The sequence below is a fragment of the Bos indicus genome, chromosome 10, assembly GCF_029378745.1.
Source record: "Bos indicus isolate NIAB-ARS_2022 breed Sahiwal x Tharparkar chromosome 10, NIAB-ARS_B.indTharparkar_mat_pri_1.0, whole genome shotgun sequence".
Classification (NCBI taxonomy): Eukaryota; Metazoa; Chordata; class Mammalia; order Artiodactyla; family Bovidae; genus Bos; species Bos indicus.
The window spans coordinates 19,097,640-19,120,086 of NC_091769.1; the positions used below are offsets into that span (position 1 = coordinate 19,097,640).

At 46.8% G+C, this 22,447-nt stretch overlaps 1 protein-coding gene across 7 annotated transcripts in view; it reads right to left on the minus strand.

Moving 5' to 3' along the window:
• Nucleotides 1-13,638, minus strand: part of CELF6 (CUGBP Elav-like family member 6) — a 30,005-nt gene extending 16,367 nt beyond the window's left edge. For 2 of the 7 annotated variants that reach the window (XM_070797031.1, XM_019968233.2), the window contains exons 1-2: nt 13,248-13,581; nt 9,368-9,450 (exon numbers count right to left, since the gene is read on the minus strand). In XM_070797031.1, the coding sequence (XP_070653132.1) occupies nt 9,368-9,450; nt 13,248-13,509 (345 nt within the window). In that variant the 5' untranslated portion in view covers nt 13,510-13,581. Of the gene's footprint in view, nt 1-246; nt 414-9,367; nt 9,451-13,247 lie in introns of those variants that run through there. The other 5 variants (XM_070797030.1, XM_070797029.1, XM_070797032.1 and 2 more) reach the window with 5 other exon arrangements.
• Between the last annotated feature and the right edge of the window lie 8,809 nt (nt 13,639-22,447).

Consider the following 22,447-nt stretch of genomic DNA (forward strand, 5'->3'; position numbering starts at 1 on the left):
CTGTAAACCTGGAAAGCAGCTTGGCTCCTTCCTCCCTCCCTTCCCCCACCAACCGATTTCACCTTCTAATTCAGGGGTTCCCTGATCAGGGGTAGATATGAATCACCCGGGAACCATATCAGACTCTCAAGTTGGGGGAACTGTATCATTCATTGGTAAACGCTCCCAGGTGATTTCGATATACACCCCACCCACTCCCATCCCCCAACCACCCTGAGAGAATTCATGATTGAATCCCCATCTCACCTTCCTCTCATGGGTGTTGTGGGGATCACATGAGATAATGGGGACGCAAAAGGTCTTTGTAAACTGCCAGGAGCTGGGTGCGTAGGACGTGAGGAATTATTGTTGGGGGGCAGACAGCTGAGTGCTGGGAGGAATGAACCGCAGCCTTCCTGTTCGTGGAGGAAGGGGTACTGATGCCCATCTGGCCTGAGAAGGTGATGATCTGACCCCCTCCCCTCAGGAAATGCAATGCTTCTGCACCAATCAGGGGCCACTCCATCCTCTACCAGTGTGCTTGTTGCCGAGACAACGGGCAGCTTCCTGTTACCATAGCCACAAGTGCTACCCAGTAACCATGGTAACGCCCTGGCAGTCACAGTTGAGCAATTTCCTTTGGATCAAATTTGGAGGAGGGGGAGTGGGGAGGGCTTTAAAAAAAAAAAGGAAAGGAAAACAGGCCAAGCCTGAACCAGCACAATCCCCCTCCCTCCCAGGACTCAGGTTCTTATGCGCTCTGACACACCCGCCCACTGGTGGTGGAGCACCTGCAGAGGACCAGGTTGTGGATGGGGGCCGAGACACCGACAGGACACAGGCTTCAGTCTAGAGGGGATGACAGATCAATCCAAGCAGATCAGGGTGAGCTGGACAGGTCTGGACTGGCCTGGACCAGGGACCGGGAGGACAGGACCCCTCCCTGGACATGGCCACCTGTGACTGTGGAGGAGAGACCAAGAGACAGAGCCATGGAGAGCAGAGACACAGGGAGAGATGAAGAGACACAGGAAGACAGAAATGATAAGAGAGTAAAACGGACCTGCAAAGGGGCAAGGAAAGAAATACTGGTGGAGATGAGAAGGAATTGAGGGGATAGGGGTCAGGAAGGGAGCATAGGAAAGGGAGGGGGGAGTGTGGCAGCAGGGGAGAAGCCTGGGGTGGGGGCCAGTGATGGTGAGCAAGACCATCATTATTTTATTAGTTCTTAAATAGATTCTAAGAATTTCTCTCTGGAGCCTAGAGTGATGAGCACATGTGACAGCAGTTTCCATGGCAGCTGCCTCCCCGGCTGGGTTTCTGGGGAGATGGAGCTCATTGGGGCTCTGGAGGATGTCCCTTCCCCCAGCCCCCACTGCACCACTCTTTGATGGAGAGTGGGCATTAGGTGGTACATAAACATCCCACGTGGACCTGGCAGAGTCCAGGTCTCAGAGGGTGGGCACCTAGACTTTCCACCACTCAGCCATGTTGTCAGTATTCCCAGAACTCTGAAGAGCCCTGAGCTGGGCCCTTCAGGAGAGACAGCAATGACCCTGGGACCCTGTCCTTAAAGGGTAAAATAATGTCACCATTTCCCAAGAGCCCACTATGTGCCAGGCCCTTCCTGGGGCACTGTATATACACTGTCTCTAAATTCCTTCCAAACACTCTACAAGAGAATGTTGTTGTTCCCATAGTACAGATGAGAAAGTTGAGGCTGCTGCTGCTGCTGCTGCTGCGCTAAGTCGCTTCAGTCGTGTTCGACTCTGTGCAACCCCATAGATGGCAGCCCACCAGGCTCCCCCGTCCCTGGGATTCTCCAGGCAAGAACACTGGAGTGGGTTGCCATTTCCTTCTCCAATGCATAAAAGTGAAAAGTGAAAGTGAAGTCACTCAGTCGTGTCTGACCCTCAGCGACCCCATGGACTACAGCCTTCCAGGCTCCTCCATCCATGGGATTTTCCAAGCAAGAGTACTGGAGTAGGGTGCCATTGCCTTTGGGGGAGGCTAAATCACTTGTCTGAGATGACATGGTGCTTGAGCTGGGATTTGCCCCCTGGTCTGTCTGACATTGAAGTCCATGATTTTCCCTCAAGTTGCTCAACTCTGTTCTGAAGGCATGAACACAAATGAGGAACAGAGGGGCCAGGACCAGGGGAGGAGTGCAAGGTGAAGTGCTGTGGGAGAGGCTGACTCCAGCTGGAGAGGCTGGCTCAGGGATGGCTTTGTGGAGCAGGCAGAGTTTGAGCTGGGTCTTGCAGCACTGGGGTCACTGGGCCATCGTGGGAGGGGCAGGGCTGGAGGCTGAACATTCCAGATGGCTGGGGTATGGACAGGGAGACGAAAGTCTGAAAGAGTAAGGGTTTTCAGGTAGGCGCCTGACATTGAGGGGGCTAGTGAGGGAAAGTTGCTCAGTCGTGTCCAACTGTTTGTGACCCCATGGACTATACAGTCCATGGAATTCTCCAGGCCAGAATACTGGAGTATTCTTGGGCTTCCCTGGTGGGAAGATGAATTGAGAGAATATTACTATATGTAAAATAGATGACCAAAGCAAGCTTGATGCGTGAAGCAAGGCACCCATAGCCAGTGAGTGCTCTGATGATGATGATGATGATGATGAAAGTCGCTCAGTTGTGTCTGACTCTTTGCGACCCCATGGACTATATAGTCCATGGAATTCTCCAGGCCAGAATACTGGAGTGGGTAGCCTTTCCCTTCTTCAGGGGATCTTCCTAACCCAGGGATTGAACCCAGGTCTCCTGCATCGCAGGAGTATTCTTTACCAGCTGAGCCACTAGGGGGCTAGGGTAGTACAAATTTCTCCCAGTCAGATAGATGTGGATTTAGATCCTGGCTTCATCAGTACAGTTTACTAAAAGGTCTCTGAGCCTCAGTAGCCACATTAGTAAAAGGGGATTCATGATCCTACTTTGAAGGGGTGTGGTGAAAGTGACAAAAGCTAGATCTTAGTAGATGCACCAGATGTTATACGTTTTTTGTTTGTGTTTGTGTTTTAAATGGAAGGATATGAAATTGAAAAGTCAGAAGCCAGATCAGGGCAGGTTGTGAAAACTATGATGAGGAAGTTTGTTGTATTTCAAAGGCAGCAGAGATCTAGGGAAGTAGGGGAAGAATCTGTCTTATGAAGGATCCCATGAACTGTCATTATGCAGAGTAAGGATTGGAAAGGGAAAAATTAGAGGCAGGAAGATCAGTGATACAGGTAAGGGTTGAGGGTGACCTGGATCAGGGCAGAAGGAAATGGACAGATTCAAGAGATATTGAGGAAGAATGAACTGGACTAAAGTTGTATTGAATATGGGGAATGAGGGAGAGGAGGAAATTCTGACTGACAGGTTTCTGGCTTAGGTGTTGGGGAAGTTGGTAGTTTGGCAGGTAGGAGGTGCAGGGCAGGAGCCCAAGATGGTGATGACTGAGTTGGGAAAAGGAATGCTCCCCTAGGCTCTGACCTTCAGTCTCCACTGGGAAGTGGTTGGGGAGGGCATCCAGTATTTGGGTATGTTGTCTGTGACTGGAGGAGAAAGAGAGATGCCCACATGAGTTACCTGGGCAACCCTACCTGCTTCATTCCTTCCACAGCCAGGGGAGGGATGTGGGAGTGGGGTGAAGTACCCACGATTCCCCTTTGAAGAAAGAAGGCATTGCCTCCTTGGTCAAGCACTTGTCATGGGACCTCAGGGGAGCTCTTGCCCTTGGCTGAACACTTGTTCCCCTGAGTTTCCCAAGTCCAGGCCTACGTCTGCTTCAGGACCTAGCTCTGGAGGGGAAGTCAAGGGAGAGTATGTCAGAAAAAGGAGAGAACAACCCACTCCAGGCCATGGAATGGAGAAGGTCAGCAGCAGCACAGACACACGCTGGGTCCTGATCCTTCTGCCTCTGTGAGCAGCAAGGAAGGCCACACCTTACTCCTCCCTGCTTAGCTTGCTTACAGTTCCTGCCTTTGGACTCTGCATCTCCTTCTTCAGACTCTTCTGTCCGATGCTAACTATTCCCTCCACTTGGCACTCATGATACCCTCAGCCCCTTCCCCTCACTGTGGGAAGACTGTTTATTGTAACCTCCCCAAAGACGGGGCTCCTGGTGGGTCTAAGAGAGGTGTCATGGGTGCAAGAGAGAGCTGAGCAGATAAAAAGGAAACCACCACGGTCAGCACTTTGTTCTGCCTCACCCCCTTCCTCTAATTCAGTCCACTCCCGAGTCCCATTCGTTCTAGGGTCTGTACAGATGACAAATCCATCCTCTCCTCTCCATCCCTGCCTCAATCCCAGCTCCACGCCAGTGTCATATTCACCTGCACTCAAGTAACTGTGTCCAGAGGGTCACCTGCCTCCCACAGTGCTTCCTCTCCATGCCAGCCTCACTCCATATCCAGAGTGATCTTTTAATACCGGTCCCTCTCTCTTCCCTGCGCCAAATGCACCCACAGCTCCCCATTGTAAGCCTCCAATAAAGCCCGAGATCCTAAGACTGGGAGCCCAAACCTGTTAGTCCTGCGTCCCCTGTTGTCCTGTACATGTGATCCTCTCCATTCAGCTGGAGCCTTAGCCATCTCCACTGGACACCTTCCCTGCCAGTTCTCACAATGTTCCCAAGATTCCAGAAGTAGCCTTTGTCTTTTAGGTTTCTAGGCCCTCAAACATGATGATCATGATTCAGCTCAGATAGCATCTCCACCCTCTCCACTCCTGATGCCTCTTTTATGTGCCCAGAGGTAAACCCCACTGAGGTGCAGTGGGTTATTTCTGGGCTGGAAGCTCCTTGAAGGCAAAGGTGCCAGCTCACGCAATGAGCAGGTGCTAGCACATTCAGTGCATCTGTGTGAGATACAGACAGGCAAATTAGATACTGTGGACAAATTAGGCAGAATGGGGCTGACACAGTCCTATGATCATGAGCATGGCTGGGTCAACAGAGCATGGCTAGACTGCAGCCCCCGTTTGCCTTTTTCACTCAAGCTCTTTCACGCAGGACACACCTGCAAAAGCAAGTGTACTCAGTGTTTGAAGGGGTGGATGCCCAGGGAAAAGGAGATCATGAGCATGAGGAGAGACAAGCGAGGGAGGGGGCACCTTCTGAATCCTGGAAGGCAGGGCCAAGGTCGGGCCTCACTTTCTCCAGGTGGATTCCGGAGCCTGAAGTGAGGCTGAAAGAAGCCACTCCAGCTTCCTGGGGAAGAGGCTGCAGAAGCTGGGACAACCACTGAGGTCTGGAGGGAGTCCTGATTTGGGAGCCAAGCTTTAATAGGTGATAGAAATTAGCACGGAGCTGGTAGAGAGGGGTGGGGGAGGTACCAGCTGGGCAGACACCATGAAATTTCTCCTAGGGGTTCAGGCTTTCTCTTTGAATTTGACCCAGCTTTTCTTAACCCCACAGTGACAGTGTGTCTCCAGTAGGAGTCCAGATTGAAGTCTTATCTGTGCTTCTCCAGCAGGTGGCAGTGTGCCCAGGACCCTGAGCCTACAGGGAGCTGGGCACCTTCCCCCTCCATGCTGGTGGGCCCAAGGCCAGGTGACTAAAGCTGCTGCTGCCCCTGGCAGGCCCAGAGGAAAGATGGATGGCTCGGCCAATGCTGGGGCTAGCCAACAAGGCCATTGATTTTCATTTAGGAGAATAATTAAATATTAATTTTCACTTTGTTAAGCTGAGGAGGGTGAACCAAGCCAATCCTGGCAGTATCAGAGGAAGTCAGGCCATATTGGAAGCCTGAGGATGACAGGGTCAGAGGGGCCAGGTGTACCCAGTCATCATCTGCTCTAGAACCTTTGTCCCCTGTCTGCCACCAGCCTGGCTCAGGTAACAGTGCAGTGGCTAAGTGAATGAGTTCTGGAGCCTGACTACCTAGGCTCAAAGCCCTGATCTTCCCATCAGTAACTACCCGACCTTGGGCAAGTCACTTGTTCTCCATGACTCAATTTCCTCATCTATAAAATGTGAATGCCATAACAATACCTTCTTCATAGAGGATTAAATGACTTTGAACATGTCAAGTGCTAGGAACACTGTCGCTATCAATACATGTTAGTTATTATTTCTTTTCCTTCCCAGAAATAACCCTAGTAGTATAGCGCTTCACTGTCCTGATCTCAGGTGCCCTCAGCCCGATAGAGTCCACCAGGTACCCCTTCACTTGTGGAGCCCTGTGGCTGGTTGAGGAGGGGATTTTTTTCTTTATTATTTGTTTATTTGGCTGCACCAGGTTTTAGCTGCATGTGGGATCTTTAGTTGCAGCATACAGACTCTTAGTTGTCGCATTCAGAATCTAGTTCCCTGCACGCATGTGCATGCTGAGTTGCTTTAGTCGTGTCCGACTCTTTGTGATCCTATGGACCATAGCCCACCAGACTCCTCTGTCTATTCAGTTCTCCAGGCAAGAATACTGGAGTGGGTTGCCAGCCCTTCCTCCAGGGGATCTTCCCAACCCAGGGACAGAACCAGAGTGTCCGACAGCTCCCGTACTGACAGGTGGGTTCTTTACCACTAGTGCCACCTGGGAAGCCCTGTAGTTCCCTGACCAGGGATCAAACCCAGATACCCTGTGGATTTTTGTGTTCTTTTTCGCTATACAATAGATCCTTATTGATTATCCATTTTGAATATAGTAGTGTGTCCTAGCTATCCCTTTCCCCAGGCAACCGTAAGTTCATTTTCTCAATTCGTGAGTCTCTATTTTGTAGGTTCATTTATATCATTTCTTGTTAGATTCCACATATAAGGGATGTCATATGATATTCCTCTTTCTCTAACTTACTTCACTCAGTGTGACACTCTCTAGGTCCATCCATGTTGCTGCAAATGGCATTATTTCATTCTTTTTAATGGCTGAGTAATATGCCATTGTATATATGTGCCATATCTTCCTTATACGCTCCTCTGCTGGATCCCCTGCATTGGGAGCACAGAGTCGTAGCCACTGGGCCATCAGGGAAGTCCCTGCGGGGGATTTGTTCTCCCAGATTTCATCTTAGTTTTTTCAGTGTCTTCTGTTAGCTTTCAGGATAAAGTCCAAACCCTTCACCGTGGGATTCAAAGTTTCCCCTTCAACCATAGCCCTCTGTGGATCTTCTCTCCAGTCTGGCCCGTGCTCATGTGGGGACCCTCCTCTACACTCCCAGCCCCATTTCACACCCATCTGTTCCTGTTGTCTCTGCACCTTTACCATGATGTTTGCCATATATGGAGTCTTATCACTTGTCTCCCTGACTCTTAATTCTAGCGACAGAAGTCATTTACTCCCAAGGGTGGATGCATAATGACTTCTACTATCACTCCTAGTAATGCTGCTGTTACTACTACTACCATCAGCTAACCTGTACTGAATACCTACTGTCTGCCAAGATTTGTGTTAAGCACTTTATATGACTTAGTTTATTTAATTATTATCACAGCCCTACAAGCTCAATTTCACAGAGGAGGAAAGCCTAGGCTTAGAGCGGTAAAGACTTGCCCAAGGTCATAGAGTTAGTGAGTGGTAGGTCCTGGATTGACACCCAGGTCTGTCTAGCTCCAGAGCCTGCCTACAGAGGATTGGTGAGGGTGATAAGTTGGTGTTGCGGTGGCAGTGGTGGATTTAGTTGCTCAGTCTTGTCTGACTCTTAGCGACCCCATGGACTGTACCCCGCCAGGCTTCTCTGTCCATGGGATTCTCCAGGCAAGAATACTGGAGTGGGTTGCCATTTCCTTCTCCAGGGGATATTCTCTACCCAGGGACTGAACCCGGGTCTCCTGCATTGCAGGGTGGTTCTTTACCACTGAGTCATCCAGGAAGCCCACATTGGTGTTACTTGACACTGAGCCTTCAAGACCCAGGCTCAAGTTCCTTCAATTACAAGGATTGGTTCTAGGACCTGACACCCCATTAACAGCTTGATCAGCTCTAAGTAAAGCTTGTCTTTTTTTAAAAATGTAATTTCATTTTAATTTTCATATTTTGATTGCACTATGCGGCTTGGAGGGTTTTAGTTCCTTAACCAGGGCTTGAACCTGGGACCTCAAGCAGTGAGGGTGGAGTCCTAACCATTAGACCACCAGAGAATTCCCTGAAGTTTGTTTTATTGCTGGAGGGCTCTGATGATGAGAAATGAATTCTTTATACTGAGCTGAAATTAATGTGGCTGTTTTTTATACCCCACTGATCCTGGTCCTGCCCTATGGGGATACCCATAGAAGACCAAATCCTTCTTCAGGATCTGAAGGTGGGTACCCACCCCAGCAGTAATATGTATTGAGATCTTACTCTATACCAGGTACTTGCTAAGCCTCAGTTAATCCCCCCAATAGTCCAGTGAGCTAAGCATTAGTATTACCCACTCCCTATAGGTGAGGAATTGAAGCTTGAATGTCTAAGTAATGTATCTGAAGATACAGAAATGCTAAATGGCAGAGCTGGGATTCAACTCCAGTCTATGAGACTCAAAAACTAGTATTTGTAATTATTATGTTATGATGTCTCCCTATTGTAGCCCTCACTAAACCCTGTCCAGCTAAATATCCCTGATTCTTCAAATTATCATGCCATAATATATTTTATGTCCCTATACCATCCAAGTCTCTTTCTGGTAGGCTCAGGACCCTATTAATCCTGAGGCCTGGAATTGGATATATTCCCAGGCTTGGCCTGCCCAGGACAACAGCATTCTTGCTCTAGACATGTCACTCCTTGGACAAGAGAAAATGAAACTGTGTAGTATGACTTGCTCCTGGTGAACCCTAGTTCCCCAAGTGTTAGGAACACTAGTCCCTAACGATTGCCACTTTCTTCCTTCAGCAGTAGGTCCTGCTTTGTCTTCTGTCTAGCGATTAGCCATCAGCCAAGGCCATATCAAGTGCCACTGATGTGCACTGGCCCAGCTGCCTGTAGAATGAGATCTCTTTTAACCTTGATCTAAGTGTTTGGAGGTGTGGAAGGAAAGCAATATTGGTGAGTCAAGACACCCAAAAAGAATTACAGGAAGAGGATCATCCAGGACCCCAGAACTCGAAGAAATGGGATACCAGCCCAGCAGAGCCTCTCCCCTGTGTATCTGCAAATATGCTCACACCAGTGACAAATGACACCTAACATCATGATTTTAGCCAAATCGACAAATTCTAGCATAGCTCACAAGAGTAATGACTTTCCTAAAAGATGGGAATAGTACACTTGGCCCAAGAGTCTCAGGCCCATTTCTTTGGACCAGAAGACTGAATATAACATATAACCTGTAGCTGTTAAGGGTACAGGTAAGTCCTCTGCTAGAAAGATGACTCTTCTTCTAGTTCCTGATCCCAACCCAGCCACCACATGCTGCTTTGGCAAGCACATAGGGCATGTTCCCAGCCAGAAGTGGTTCCCACCGCCCCCCCCCAACCCTGGTGGACTTACCCCTGGCAGGGTCTTCTGCTCGTGCAGCGCACTCTGGGCCTTGAGAGCAGAGTCCCGGGCGCAGTAGGTGAGGAAGGCACAGCCTGGGGAGGAAGAGGCTGGCTCAGGGGTTTTCCTGAAACCCCCAGATACTCTTCCTGGAAAGACCCTATTACACTGACAAACTCAAGGCCATTCTCCTTTCTACAAGGGTACTGCTTCTGAGAAGCCTTCTCTGCCTCCCACCTTCTCTGAAGGGAGGATCTTCATGTGCCCGTGTCACAGACTCTGGCTCCCTCACTCGCTCCTGGCCTTTTGCCTAGGGAACATGTGCACCCACACCCAATCACATATTCATGCAATCCCACATCTCCCCTCCCCACGCCAGCCATAAATCCTGTTGGGGTTAAAACTCCCTAAGCGGCTTTGCCTTCAGCTTTAACCCCAACCTCCCCCTTCCTTTTTGGATTCATACTCCTAAAGTCTCTAAGAATCAACCTCAATTCCTTCCCAACTCAGTTTCAGATGGGAGCAGACAGAAAAGGAGGAAGAAGGTTGGGAACCAAGCCCAGGACCCCACAACTCCTTCCTGATACCTCCTCCTAGTTTGAGTCTAAGGAATGGATTGATTTGAAGCTTGGGAGATGGAACTGGTTTAAGGACATCTTATAGACAGGAGCTTCTAGGGACTTCCAGTCCTATCCAAAGTACTTGATTCATCAACCCTCCCAGGACTACAGGATAGGGCCTCTTAAAGTGTTTTTATGCCCCAAACATGACTTCTCTAAAAGAATAAGTAGTTAAAGGGGAGAGAAGGAGTCTAAGTTGAACCAAAGGTTCAGTCCTACCCACTGTTTGTCCAGCCTCAGAACCTGTAGCCTGCTAGGAAGCATAGGGCCAAGACTTCTTCTGTTCCAAAAGTCATTCATTGAACACTCACTTACTCAGAAAAGATTTATTGAATACTTACTTCTTATAGTGGTATATTATGATGGCTTGAAGGTAAAGTGGTAACAAGACAGACACATTTCCTGCCCTCATGGGAATCATGTAAAGGATCATGAGGGAGACATATCTAAGTCCACACAATTGAGGAATGAATGTCTCAGAGAACACACTGAGCTCTCAATAACAGAGGGGGGTTGACAAGGTGATGGAAAGGGTAGTGATTATTTCAAGCAGAGAGAATAGTACATATTCTATTGGACGATTACATATTCTATAGGACTGAGTAAAGAATTCAGTGTGTTGGGGAAACAGATGGAAGGCCAGTATGGTTGAAGGTTGGTAACTGGGGGCAGATTGGCCAGAGAGGTATGCAGGGATCAGCTCATCTGTAACTTCAGTTTGGATTTTGAATTTTGTCCTAAGAACAGTAGAGAGCCACTAAAGGGTTTTAAGCAGGGTTGTGACATTAGGTCTGTGTTTTCAAGAAGAGCCTTCTGAGTAAAGGAAGGAAAAAGACTAAAGGAAGAGAAAGTGGATGTGGGAAACCATTAGGAGCTTGATGCAGTTTTCCACTTAGACCTCAGCAGACTTCAAAGGCAAATGGGAACATTTTATCCATGTGGCTGTCCTCTTAAGGTGGGCAGATATCTGCCATTCACTGGGTTAAAGAGACCTTAGAGAACTCCTGGAACAACCACTTATCATATCAATAGGAAAATTGATGCCCAGAAAGTATGCCAGTGGTAGGACAGGGTTTGGAATCTCCAACTCCTAGGCTGAGCTTGTTTTCAAAGCTGTGGCTTTGAAATACTGTGGCTGCCCCCTTCAGTATTCAGCCATCTAAAAGAAAATGAGTCACTCTGGCTTTTGGACGTCACTGTTGCTGGGGAGAAGGTGGAGAATATGTTGATTGGGAGACCCTCCCCATTGACCTTGCAAAGTAACCTTGCCTTCAAGAGTTGTGGGTTGATTTGGGGGAAAAAATCACCAAAACCTGATTCCGCTTACATCCCTGCTCCATCTTCCACCACCAAACCATATTAGCTGACGTCAGAACTGAGCAGGGCTGGGGCCCTGTCTGAAAGGCTCAAGGGCCTACTTGCTGCCAAAAGGAGCCCTGTGTGGACAGGGAGTGGAAGAACAGAAGGATAAAAAGACAGAGAAGCATGGCTTGAGGGACAGATGAATGGGGAAAAAAATAAACAGGAAGAATTAGAACTAAGTGGAGAGAGAGAAAGGATTAGGGAACAGTTCAGAAACTCTGATGGTGTTTGAGTGAGAAGAGTGAGAATTAAAGAGAATCTATACACTTCCTTTACTACAGATTGCTCAGAAAGACCAGCTTGTACTTACATACTGAAATAAATGTCTAAAAAATAAGACCATAAGTTGCTATGGATGGATGGGCAGTTGGGCAACTGGACTGCATTAGAAGGGATCTGGGTGGTATGGTCTTGTGGTTTCATGCCCTTTTAAAAATAACCCCACTCCAAAGGGTTTAAGATGCACTGCTACATATCTGGTCCCAGATCCTCTATGGACATTTTCCTGAAACTCCTACATTAGTGTGCCTAGGAACTCCCCAAAGCCTTTGAGTTGAAAAGGTGGCAGCCTGATTCCAGCTCTCAGCCCTTAGGAAAATACATTTAGCTGTTACCCAGGGCCCACCACTTCTCTCCTGGAAAGATCATGGAGGATAGTTGGAGACCCCCCCCTACTCCACAAATCCTGAAACTACAGCATGGTGAAGGTGGGGAGAGAAAAAGGTGATTCTTCTCAAATAATTTCCTTCCCATGCCTATGTATGATATGTGACTCTGGCCATCTTACTCCAGCCCAGCCTGGACAGACTTTTCTGCATGTAAACAAGCCTCCTCCCTCTCCCTACAGGAAGAAAGAGGTGTGGCAGGACAGGACCATGGTGCCTGTCTCTTGAACAGGGGCTGGGAGAAGACCACTTTCTGCCTCTTCAACTTGACCCACCCTGAGGCTCTGATCCACAGGTTCTGGTCTAGGACCAGCTTGTGAGGAAGGGAAAGCCATAAAGAGGATTGGGAGTCCATAAAGAGGATTGGGAAGGGACAAATATGTGGCACGGGAGTGAGGAGATTAGAGAGTAAAAGAAGTGTGGGTTCAGCTGAGAGGACACCTGAGATGCGGGGGATGAGGGAGCACAGATGGCTGGAGTTCCTGCTGAGGTCAGAGTCCTGGACTCAGATCAGAAGAAGATAGTGTTGGGGTTCTGGATGGGAATGGAGAGACTGGGGCTATTCCTAAGCAAGAAGGTGGAATTTGGTGCTGAGAGCCTCCTGGGAAGGGAATTGGATTTTGTGATTTAGACGGGCCTGCATTCTGAAGAAGGCGAGAGTTTGGGTCTGTGGGATTTTAGGCTGGCAATCTGAATCAAAAAGAGGCTCCAGATATTGCCAGGTCTTAGAGGCAAGAATGAGGAGTGCAAGTCCAAAATGTGTGTAAATGTGGTTATCCCTGAATGGGCTGGCACCAGATTGGGGGGGGGTGATACAGGAATGATTGGGTCCAGGGTTTGGGAGACTGAGGGTGTCAGAGACTTAGAAGGTGGAATAACTTCCCAAATTCCTGGATTTGGGCTGTCTGATGGGAAAGATGGAGGGAAGTCCAGCTGAAAGGCGGAGACTGTTAGGGTGTGAGAGCCGAGGGGTAGGGAGTTGGAGGTTAGAATAGAGAACACGCCAGGGGGCCAGAGTGATGATCAGAAGGAGGGTGTCAGAAAATTCTGGGTTGAGGGTTCTGTGATCTGGGAGAAAGACTGGGCTGAAGTGGGCTGGTACTGGACTGGTGTTGGACTGGCTCTAGGCAGGGCTTGGGTTGGGGCTGCAGTTGAGGCTGGGATTTGGGCTGGGCCTCACTCTAATCGGATTGGGGCTGGGCTGGGCAGGGCTGGGCAGGGCTGGGCTGGGCTGACCCCGCGCACCTTTGTGGAGGCCGGTGAGCCGGTCCTTCAGCACCGTCAGCTCGTAGATGCGGCCGAACTCCTCGAACAGCGGCTTGAGGTCCTGCTCGTCCAAGCCCCGCGGGATCTGCCCCACGAAAAGCTTGATGGCGTCGTGGTCCTTCATGGGCACGGCAGGACCCGGGTTTAGCCCGCTCATGCCGATGCCGCTGTCCGCGGTGCTGAAACCCAGGCGAGGGCCGGGGCCGGCGGGCGGCGCAGACCCTCCGGGCGCCGCGGCCATATCCCCGCCCGGTCCGCCCTCCCGCCGGTCCCGCCTGTCCCGCCTGTCCCGCCGTCCCCTCCCTGGACCGGTGGAGAGGGCCGGGGGGGAGGGGGCGGGACCCAGGCGGCGAGGGCAGGAGGGGAGGCTGCACAGGGGGCGGGGTCCGGGTGGAGGGGCGTAGAAAGGGTGGGGCGGGCTGGAAGGGGGCGGGGCAGGGGGCGGGGCAGGCCCGGGCTGAGGCGGCGGGACGCTGGGGTCTGGCTTGAGGTCCCAGCGCGGCGCTCTCTGGGCTCCCGCCCGAGCTCTCCCAGAGCTGAGCCCCGAGCCCCAGCCCCTGTGTTTGATGACGTAAGGGCAGCTGGCCGCCGGGTCTACGCAAATGATTTGCATAATGAGGAAGCAACGGCCAATCAGAGATGGAGTTGACCGGGTTCGGCCGGGGGCGGGAGGGGTGGCTGGGCTCTAGCGCTCCTTCCTGCTCGCCATGGCAACCGGACCCTAGGATGCCCTGTGTCTGTCGAGTATGTGCGGGCGTGGCCGTGGATCGTGCGTGTGCGCCTTGGACAGCGTGAGGGGAAGTAGCTTTGTCATGCGTGGTGATGTCTGAGGGAGTCAGAGCTAACCCCTCTCCTCACACACCAGCACACACAGGCACACACCTCCAATCACTGGAGCGTTTCCTGCGGGGGTGGATGGGGATTCCTCTTCTCCATTCCCACTACCGAAGCCAGTCCTCGGAGCCGATCCCACCCCGCCTATCACACAGCTCTCTCCTCAACAACTACCTTACGCACGAGACTCAAATGCATTCGTCTCCCACGGATCCCGCAAAAACTAAAAATAAAATTTTAAAGAAAGAAAAACAAAACAAAAACTCCAAAACACTCCTGGAACATGAATTCCTCCTCAGGAGAGTGAGGGAACTTACATAGCCATATTTGCTCACACACCTAGTTCATCCTGATTCTGTGAGCTCACGAGTGTTATCCTCTTTTTCCAGAAAAGGAAGCTGAGGGTCTGAGGGTCAAGGAGGTTAGGACCAAGCCGGCCCCTAACATCTGCTTGGGCCAGGGCAAAAGAAGAAATGAAAATACACATACTGCGTGTCTAAATATTTAAAAGATACAAATCAAGTTCAGTTCAGTTCAGTTCAGTCGCTCAGTCGTGTCCGACTCTGCGACCCCACGAATCACAACACACCAGGCCTCCCTGTCCATCACCAACAAGTTGTTAAATATGTTTATTTCTTATTTCTGCAAATACTCCTTCATAATAAAAATGAAAAACATGTGTAAAACTGCTTTTATATGATGGAAAGTTGGCAACATATCAGAGCTGATGGAATTTTTATTGCACTTGCTTATGTCTGAGTATTCTTTTAATGGGTCAGTGATATTTGGACGCAAGGAGTACAATAAAGATAAATAATTCATAAGTTATATGTTTATTTCAAAATTTTTTCTTGCCTTCTTTCATTAAAATTGCTAATCTGTCTTCATTGATGACTGTTCAAGAGCAGCAGTAGCAACTAGAATCAACAAAATGTTGTTACAATATTCAAATTCAGAAATAATTAATTTTTTTTTTACTTTTAGTAAAAAAAAATCCTTGTAATTACCTGATTATGGAATGGTTACCATAATATTTGTTTCACTGAGCTTGATGTATTTTTTCAAATTTCTTTGAAACTTTCTCTGTAAGTCTATTTTTTAGTTTTCAACTGTTTGGAGAATTTTCCTTTTGTCTCTCTTTTATGAACTTCTAGTTTGAGAACATACTCTGTACAATTTCAGTTATTTTACATTTGTTGAGGTTTTGTGATCCTCAGAATATGATCTATCTTGGTAAATGCTTTGTCGGTGAGTGAAAAGAATATTTTCAACAGTATATTCTGCTGTAATTGGATGGAGTGTTCCATAAATGCTGACTAGATCCTGTTGGTTGATGGTGTTGTTGAGTTCTCTATCTTTGCTGACTTTATGTCTACTTGTTTTCTCAACTATTGAGAGAGGGTTATTTAAGTCTACAATTATAATTGTGAATTTATTTCTCCTTCCAGTTCTATTAGTTTTTCTTCACATATGTTGCAGTTCTCTTGGTTGGTACATACACATTTAGGATTGCTATGTTTTTCTGGTGGATTGACTCTTTTATCATTATGTAATGTCAATGATTATATTCCTTGCAACCAAAGATGGAGAAGCACTATACAGTCAGCAAAAACAAGACTGGGAGCTGACTGTGGCTCAGACCATGAACTCCTTATTGCCAAATTCAGACTTATATTGAAGAAGGTAGGGAAAACTACTAGACCATTCAGGTATGACCTAAATCAAATCCCTTATGATTATACAGTGGAAGTGACAAATAGATTCAAGGGATTAGATCTGAGAGACAGAGTGCCTGAAGAAATATGGACAGAAGTTCATGACATTGCACAGAAGGCAGTGATCAAGACCATCCCCAAGACAAAGAAATGCAAAAAGGCAAAATGATTGTCTGAGGAGGCCTTACAAATAGCTGAGAAAAGAAGAGAAGCTAAAGGCAAAGGAGAAAAAGAAAGATATACCCATTTGAATGCAGAGTTCCAAAGAATAGCCAGGAGAGATAAGAAAGCCTTCCTCAGTGGTCAATGCAAAGAAATAGAGGAAAACAACAGAGTGGGGAAAACTAGAGATCTCTTCCAGGAAATAAGAGATTCCAAGGGAACATTTCATGCAAAGATGGGCACAATAAAGGACAGAAATGGTATGGACCTAACAGAAGCAGAAGATATTAAGGGGAGGTGGCAACAATACACAGAAGAACTGTACAAAAAAGATCTTCATGATCCAGATAACCACAATGATGTGATCACTCACTCAGAGCCAGACATCCTGGAATGCAAAGTCAAGTGGGACTTAGGAAGCATCACTACAAACAAAGCTAGTGGAGGTGATGGAATTCCAGTTGAGCTATTTCAAATCCTGAAAGATGATGCTGTGAAAGTGCTGCACTCAATATGCCAGCAAATTTGGAAAACTCAGCCATGGCCACAGGACTGGAAAAGGTCAGTTTTCATTCCAATCCCAAAGAAAGGCAATGCCAAAATATGCTCAAACTACCGCACAATTGCACTCATCTCATACGCTAGCAAAGTAATGCTCAAAATTCTCCAAGCCAGGCTTCAACAGTATGCAAACTGAGAACTTCCAGATGTTCAAGCTGGATTTAGAAGAGGCAGAGGAACCAGAGATCAAATTGCCAACATCCACTGGATCATCGAAAAAGCAAGAGAGTTCCAGAAAAACATCTATTTCTGCTTTATTGACTATGCCAAAGCCTTTGACTGTGTGGATCACAATAAACTGTGGAAAATTCTGAAAGAGATGGGAATACTAGACACCTTACCTACCTTCTGAGAAATCTGTATGCAGGTCAAGAAACAATAGTTAGAACTGGACATGGAACAACAGACTGGTTCCAAATTGGGAAAGGAGTATGTCAAGGCTATTTATTGTCACCCTGCTTGTTTAACTTATATGCAGAGGACATCATGGGAAATGCCAGGCTGGATGAAGCACAAGCTGGAATCAAGATTGCCAGGAGAAATATCAATAACCTCAGATATGCAGATGACACCACCCTTATGGCAGAAAGTGAAGAAGAACTAAAGAGCCTCTTGATGAGAGTGAAACAGAAGAGTGAAGAAGTTGGCTTAAAACTCAACATTCAGGAAATGAAGATCATGGCATCTGGTCCCATCACTTCACGGCAAATAGATGGGGAAACAATAGAAACAGTGAGAGACTATTTTCTTGGGTTCCAAAATCACTGCAGATGGTGACTGCAGCCATGAAATTAAAAGACACTTGCTCCTTGGAAGAAAAGCTATGACCAACCTAGACAGCATATTAAAAAGCCGAGACATTACTTTGCCAACAAAGGTCTGTCTCATCAAAGGTATGGTTTTTCCAGTAGTCATGTATGGATGTGAGAGTTACACTATAAAGAAAGCTGAGTGCAGAAGAATTAATGCTTTTGGACTGTGGTGTTGGAGAAGACTCTTGAGAGTCCCTTGGACTGCAAGGAGATCCAACCAGTCCATTCTGAAGGAGATCAGTCCTAAATATTCACTGGAAGGACTGATGTTGAAGCTGAAACTGCAATACTTTGGCCACCTCATGTGAAGAACTGACTCATTGGAAAAGACCCTGATTCTGGGAAAAATTGAAGGCAAGAGGAGAAGGGGACGACAGAGGATGAGATGGTTGGATGGCATCACTGACTCAATGGACTTGAGTTTGAGCAAGCTCTGGGAGTTGATGATGGACAGGGAAGCCTGGCCTGATGGAATCCATGGGTTGCAATGAGTTGACACAACTGAACAACTGAACTGAACTGAATGTCATTCTCTGTTCTTGACAAGTTTCTTACTTTGAGATTTGCTTTATCTGACATTAATATAGCCACGCCTGATTTATTTTTGGTTAATGTTTACGTAGTATATCATTCTCTATCCTTTTTTTTCAACCTACTTGTACTGTTATATTTGATGTGACAGCATATAGTTGGGTGTCAAGGTCTTTGTAGACTGGGACCTGGGGACTGGAGTCGAAGATAAGGATGCAGGGGACCCAAGTCTCAAGTGAAATAAGGGTGCTTTATTTGCAGAAAAGCATGTTTATATATCTTCATACAAGGCAGCTTTAGGCAGTAAAAAAGATTGAACAAAAACAAAGCCAAGCAAATAACAATCTTCAAAGGGCCAGAAAGCATTCCATATCCTGAGTAAGACAGGCATAACTAAATAAATTTCATTTAAGTAAGGTCACTGAAGGGAGTCACTGAAAGGAATCCAAGCAGGTGCCCCTTCTCATGATCTCAGTCCTGAGAACTGTGTGCAGCTCTGCTCGCTCCTGTTTTCCAGGAACTGATAAGGAATAGTTGAGTCCTTGAGAAACAGCACACAAAAGAAGAACATATTGGATCCCTTAAAGTTGAACATCCCCTGACAGTTGGGTCATTTTTTAAAATTTAGGTAATCAATTTTTGTCTTTTAATTGTTTTATATAGACCATTTACATTTGATATCGTTATTGACATACTAGGGTTTTAAATCTGCCACTTAATTTTCTGTCTTCTTTTTGTTCCCTCTGTTCTTCATTTCTCTATTTTCTTTTTTCAATCTTCCTTAGGATTAATTGTTTCTTATTCTAGGTACACTGTAAATACACATCAAAGTTTACTTGTATTGACATTTTACCAGTTCAAGTAAAGTATAGAAAATGTACCTACCTTTAAGTCCCTTTGTGTGTTATTCACTCGGTTGTGTCCAACTCTTTGTGATTCCATGGACTGTAGCCCACCAGGCTCCTCTGTGCATGGAATTCTCCAGGCAAGAATACTGGAGTGGGTAGCCATTTCCTTCTCTAGGGGATCTCCCCAACTCAGAGATCAAACCTGGGTCTCCCACATTGCAGGCATATTCTTTTTACAATCTGAGCCACCAGGGAAGCCATAATTCCTTTTATCTTCCCTCATTTATAATTATCATAACTATGTCTTCTATACGCTTTGAAAACCACATCAATATTATTCAAAAACAATATTATTCAAAAACAATTTCCTCTTGGAAAACCCAGAGAAACAGTAAAACCTACTATATTTACCTATTTTTCACCTTTTAAAGTTTTTATTTTTTATTTATTTTTCTTTTGACCATACCATGAAGCATGTGAGATCTTAGTTCCCACACCAGGGATTGAACCCATCCCTCGTGCATTGGGAACAAGTATGGAGTCTTAGCCACTGGACCACCAGGGAAGTCCCCCCATATTTTCATCTTTCCATGGTGTTTTCCCTCATTCCAGATAGTCTAAAATTCCTTCTTTTATCATTTCCTTTACATTTTAATAACTTTGTTAGCCCTTCTTTTAAGGCAGTTTCCCTGGTGACAAATTCCCTAAGTTATCCTTCATCTGAACATATCTATTTTTTAACTATTTTTAAAAAAAATATTTATTTATTTGGCTGAACCAAGTCTTAGTTGCAGCATGTGGGATCTAGTTCTCTGACCAAGGATCAAACCTGGGCCCAGGATTGGGAGCAGAGTCTTAGCCACTGTGCCAGCAGGGAAGTCCCTGAAATGATTTTGATCTCCCCTCATTCCTGAAGGATATTTTTGCTGAATATAGGGTTCTAGCTTGGCAGCTATTTTCTTTCAGCACATGAAACATGTGCCACTTCTCTACGGCCTCCACAATTTCTGGTGAGAAATCTGTTCTCTGTCATTTGAATTATTTTTCTCTGATAGGTAAGTTGCCATTTCCTTCTCACTACTTTTACGATACTATCTTTGTCTTTAGTTTTCAGAAGTTTGATTATGAGGTGTCTTGAAGTAGATTTCCTTGGCTTTATCCTGTTTGGGATTTGCTAAATTTGGGTAGTTTTCAGCTATTCAAGGACCTTTTCATCCCCTTCCTCTTTTACCTTTTTCTTCAGAACTATGATCTTTTGTTAATCCCATAGGTCCCTGCTGCTGCTGCTGCTAAGTCACTTCAGTCGTGTCCGACTCTGTGCGACCCCATAGACAGCAGTCCACCAGGCTCCTCCGTCCATGGGATTTTCCAGGCAAGAGTACTGGAGTGCGGTGCCATTGCCTTCTCCAGTAGGTCCCTGAGGCACTGTAAAAATTTTTTAAGTCTATTTTCTCTCTGTTGTTTAGATTGGGTAAGTTCTTTTCTACCTTCAAGTTCACTGATTCTTTCCTGTGTATTCTGATGTCAAGCCTATCTAGTGAGTTTTTCATTTTGGTTGTTGTATTTTTCGTTTCTAAAATTTCTCAGTTCAGTTCAGTTCAGTTGCTCAGTTGTGTTTGACTCTTTGAGACCCCATGGACTCCAGCAGGCCAGGCTTCCCTGTCCATCACCAACTCCCAGAGCTTGCTCAAACTCATGTCCATCGAATCAGTGATGCCATCCAGCCATCTCATCCTCTGTCGTCCCCTTCTCCTCCCACCTTCAATCTTGCCCGGCATCAGGATCTTTTCCGATGAGTAGGGCTCTTCACATCAGGTGACCAAAGTTTTGGAGCTTCAGCTTCAGCGTCACTCCTTCCAATTAATATTCAGAACTGATTTCCTTTACAGTTGACTGGTTTATTTGCAGTCCAAGGGACTCTCAAGAGTCTTCTCCAACACCACAGTTCAAAAGCATCAATTCTTCTAAAATTTCTACTTTGCCCTTATTTATACCTTCTATTTCTCAGCTGAGATGTCCTATTTTTTCCTATTTCAAGTTTGTTTGCACATTAAGTCTCCTACATATGAACCTCCAAATTTTGAACTTTCAAATATGCAAACATATTATAAACCTATTATAGTACTATAGAGCCAACTGCTAGTTGGGTACCTGGCCTAATTTTGTTGGACTTACAAGCACACCCTTGGAATGGAATTCATTTGTATATAGGAGACTTACTCTATTTGTTTGTTGAAGCATTTTATAATGGCTGCTTTAACATCTTTGATAGCTAATTCCAGTATGTGTGTCATCTTAGTGTTAGTGCCTATTATTACTCTGGATATGTTATTATGAAACTCTGAATATTTAAATTTTCTGTTTTAGCAGATCTCTGACCCAATACTAGTTGAGAAACAGAGACACAGCCTTGTTACTGACACATTTAAGTTCAAATGTCCTGCTACAGCTCTGCTGCTGCTGCTGTTGTTGTTCAGTCACTAAGTCATGTCCAACTCTCTGTGACCCCATGGACTGCAGCACGACAGGCCTCCCTGTCCTTCACTATCTCCCAGAGTTTGCTTAAGTTCATGTCCATTGAATAGGTGATGCTATTCAACCATCTCATCCTCTGCTGTCCTCTTCTCCTTTTGCCTTCAATCTTCCCCAGCATCAGGGTCTTTTCCAATCAGTTGGCTGTTCACATCAGGTGGTCAGAGTATTGGAGCTTAACCTTCAGCATCTGTCCTTCCTATGAGTATTCAGGGTTGATTTCCTTTAGGACTGACTGGTTCAATCTCCTTGCTGTTGAAGGAGATCTCTGCTGAAAGCACCCTGCTGCTGCTGCTGCTGCTAAGTCGCTTCAGTCGTGTCCGACTCTGTTCGACCCCAGAGACGGCAGCCCATCAGGCTCCCCCATCCCTGGGATTCTCCAGGCAAGAACACTGGAGTGGGTTGCCATTTCCTTCTCCAAAGCATGAAAGTGAAAAGTGAAAGTGAAATCGCTCAGTTGTGTCCGACCCCTATCGACTACCAGGCTCCTCTGTCCATGGGATTTTCCAGCCAAGAGTACTGGAGTAGGTTGCCATTGCCTTCTCCGGAAACCACCCTAAATTGGAGGAAAGGTGGTCTCATTACTACTGGTTGGAAACTTCCAGATGTGCCCCTTTGACACCATTCCAACAAGGAGGGAGAGGCTGCTGCTGCTGCTGCTAAGTCATTTCAGTCGTGTCCGACTCTATTCGACCCCAGAGACGGCAGCCCATCAGGCTCCCCCGTCCCTGGGATTCTCCAGGCAAGGACATTGGAGTGGGTTGCCATTTCCTTCTCCAGTGCATGAAAGTGAAAAGTGAAAGTGAAGTCACTCAGTTGTGTCTAACTCTTAGCAACCCCATGGACTGCAGCCTACCAGACTCCTCCATCCATGGGATTTTCCAGGCAAGAGTACTGGAGTGGGGTGCCATTGCCTTCTCCAGAAACCACCCTAAATTGGAGGAAAGGTGGTCTCTTTACTACTGGTTGGAAACTTCCAGGTGTGCCCCTTTGACACCATTCCAACAAAGAGGGAGAGGAGACCCATTGAATCTACAGAAAGGGAATTGTTAATGTTAGGTGGGGTTGAAAGTCCTAACTCTGCTTTTGACCTTCTCTGTTGCTACTTTGGTGGCAGGGAGAAGACGGACTGGACTAGCTTGTTGCAGCCACAACCAAACTAATTGAATCAGACTTGCTGGAAT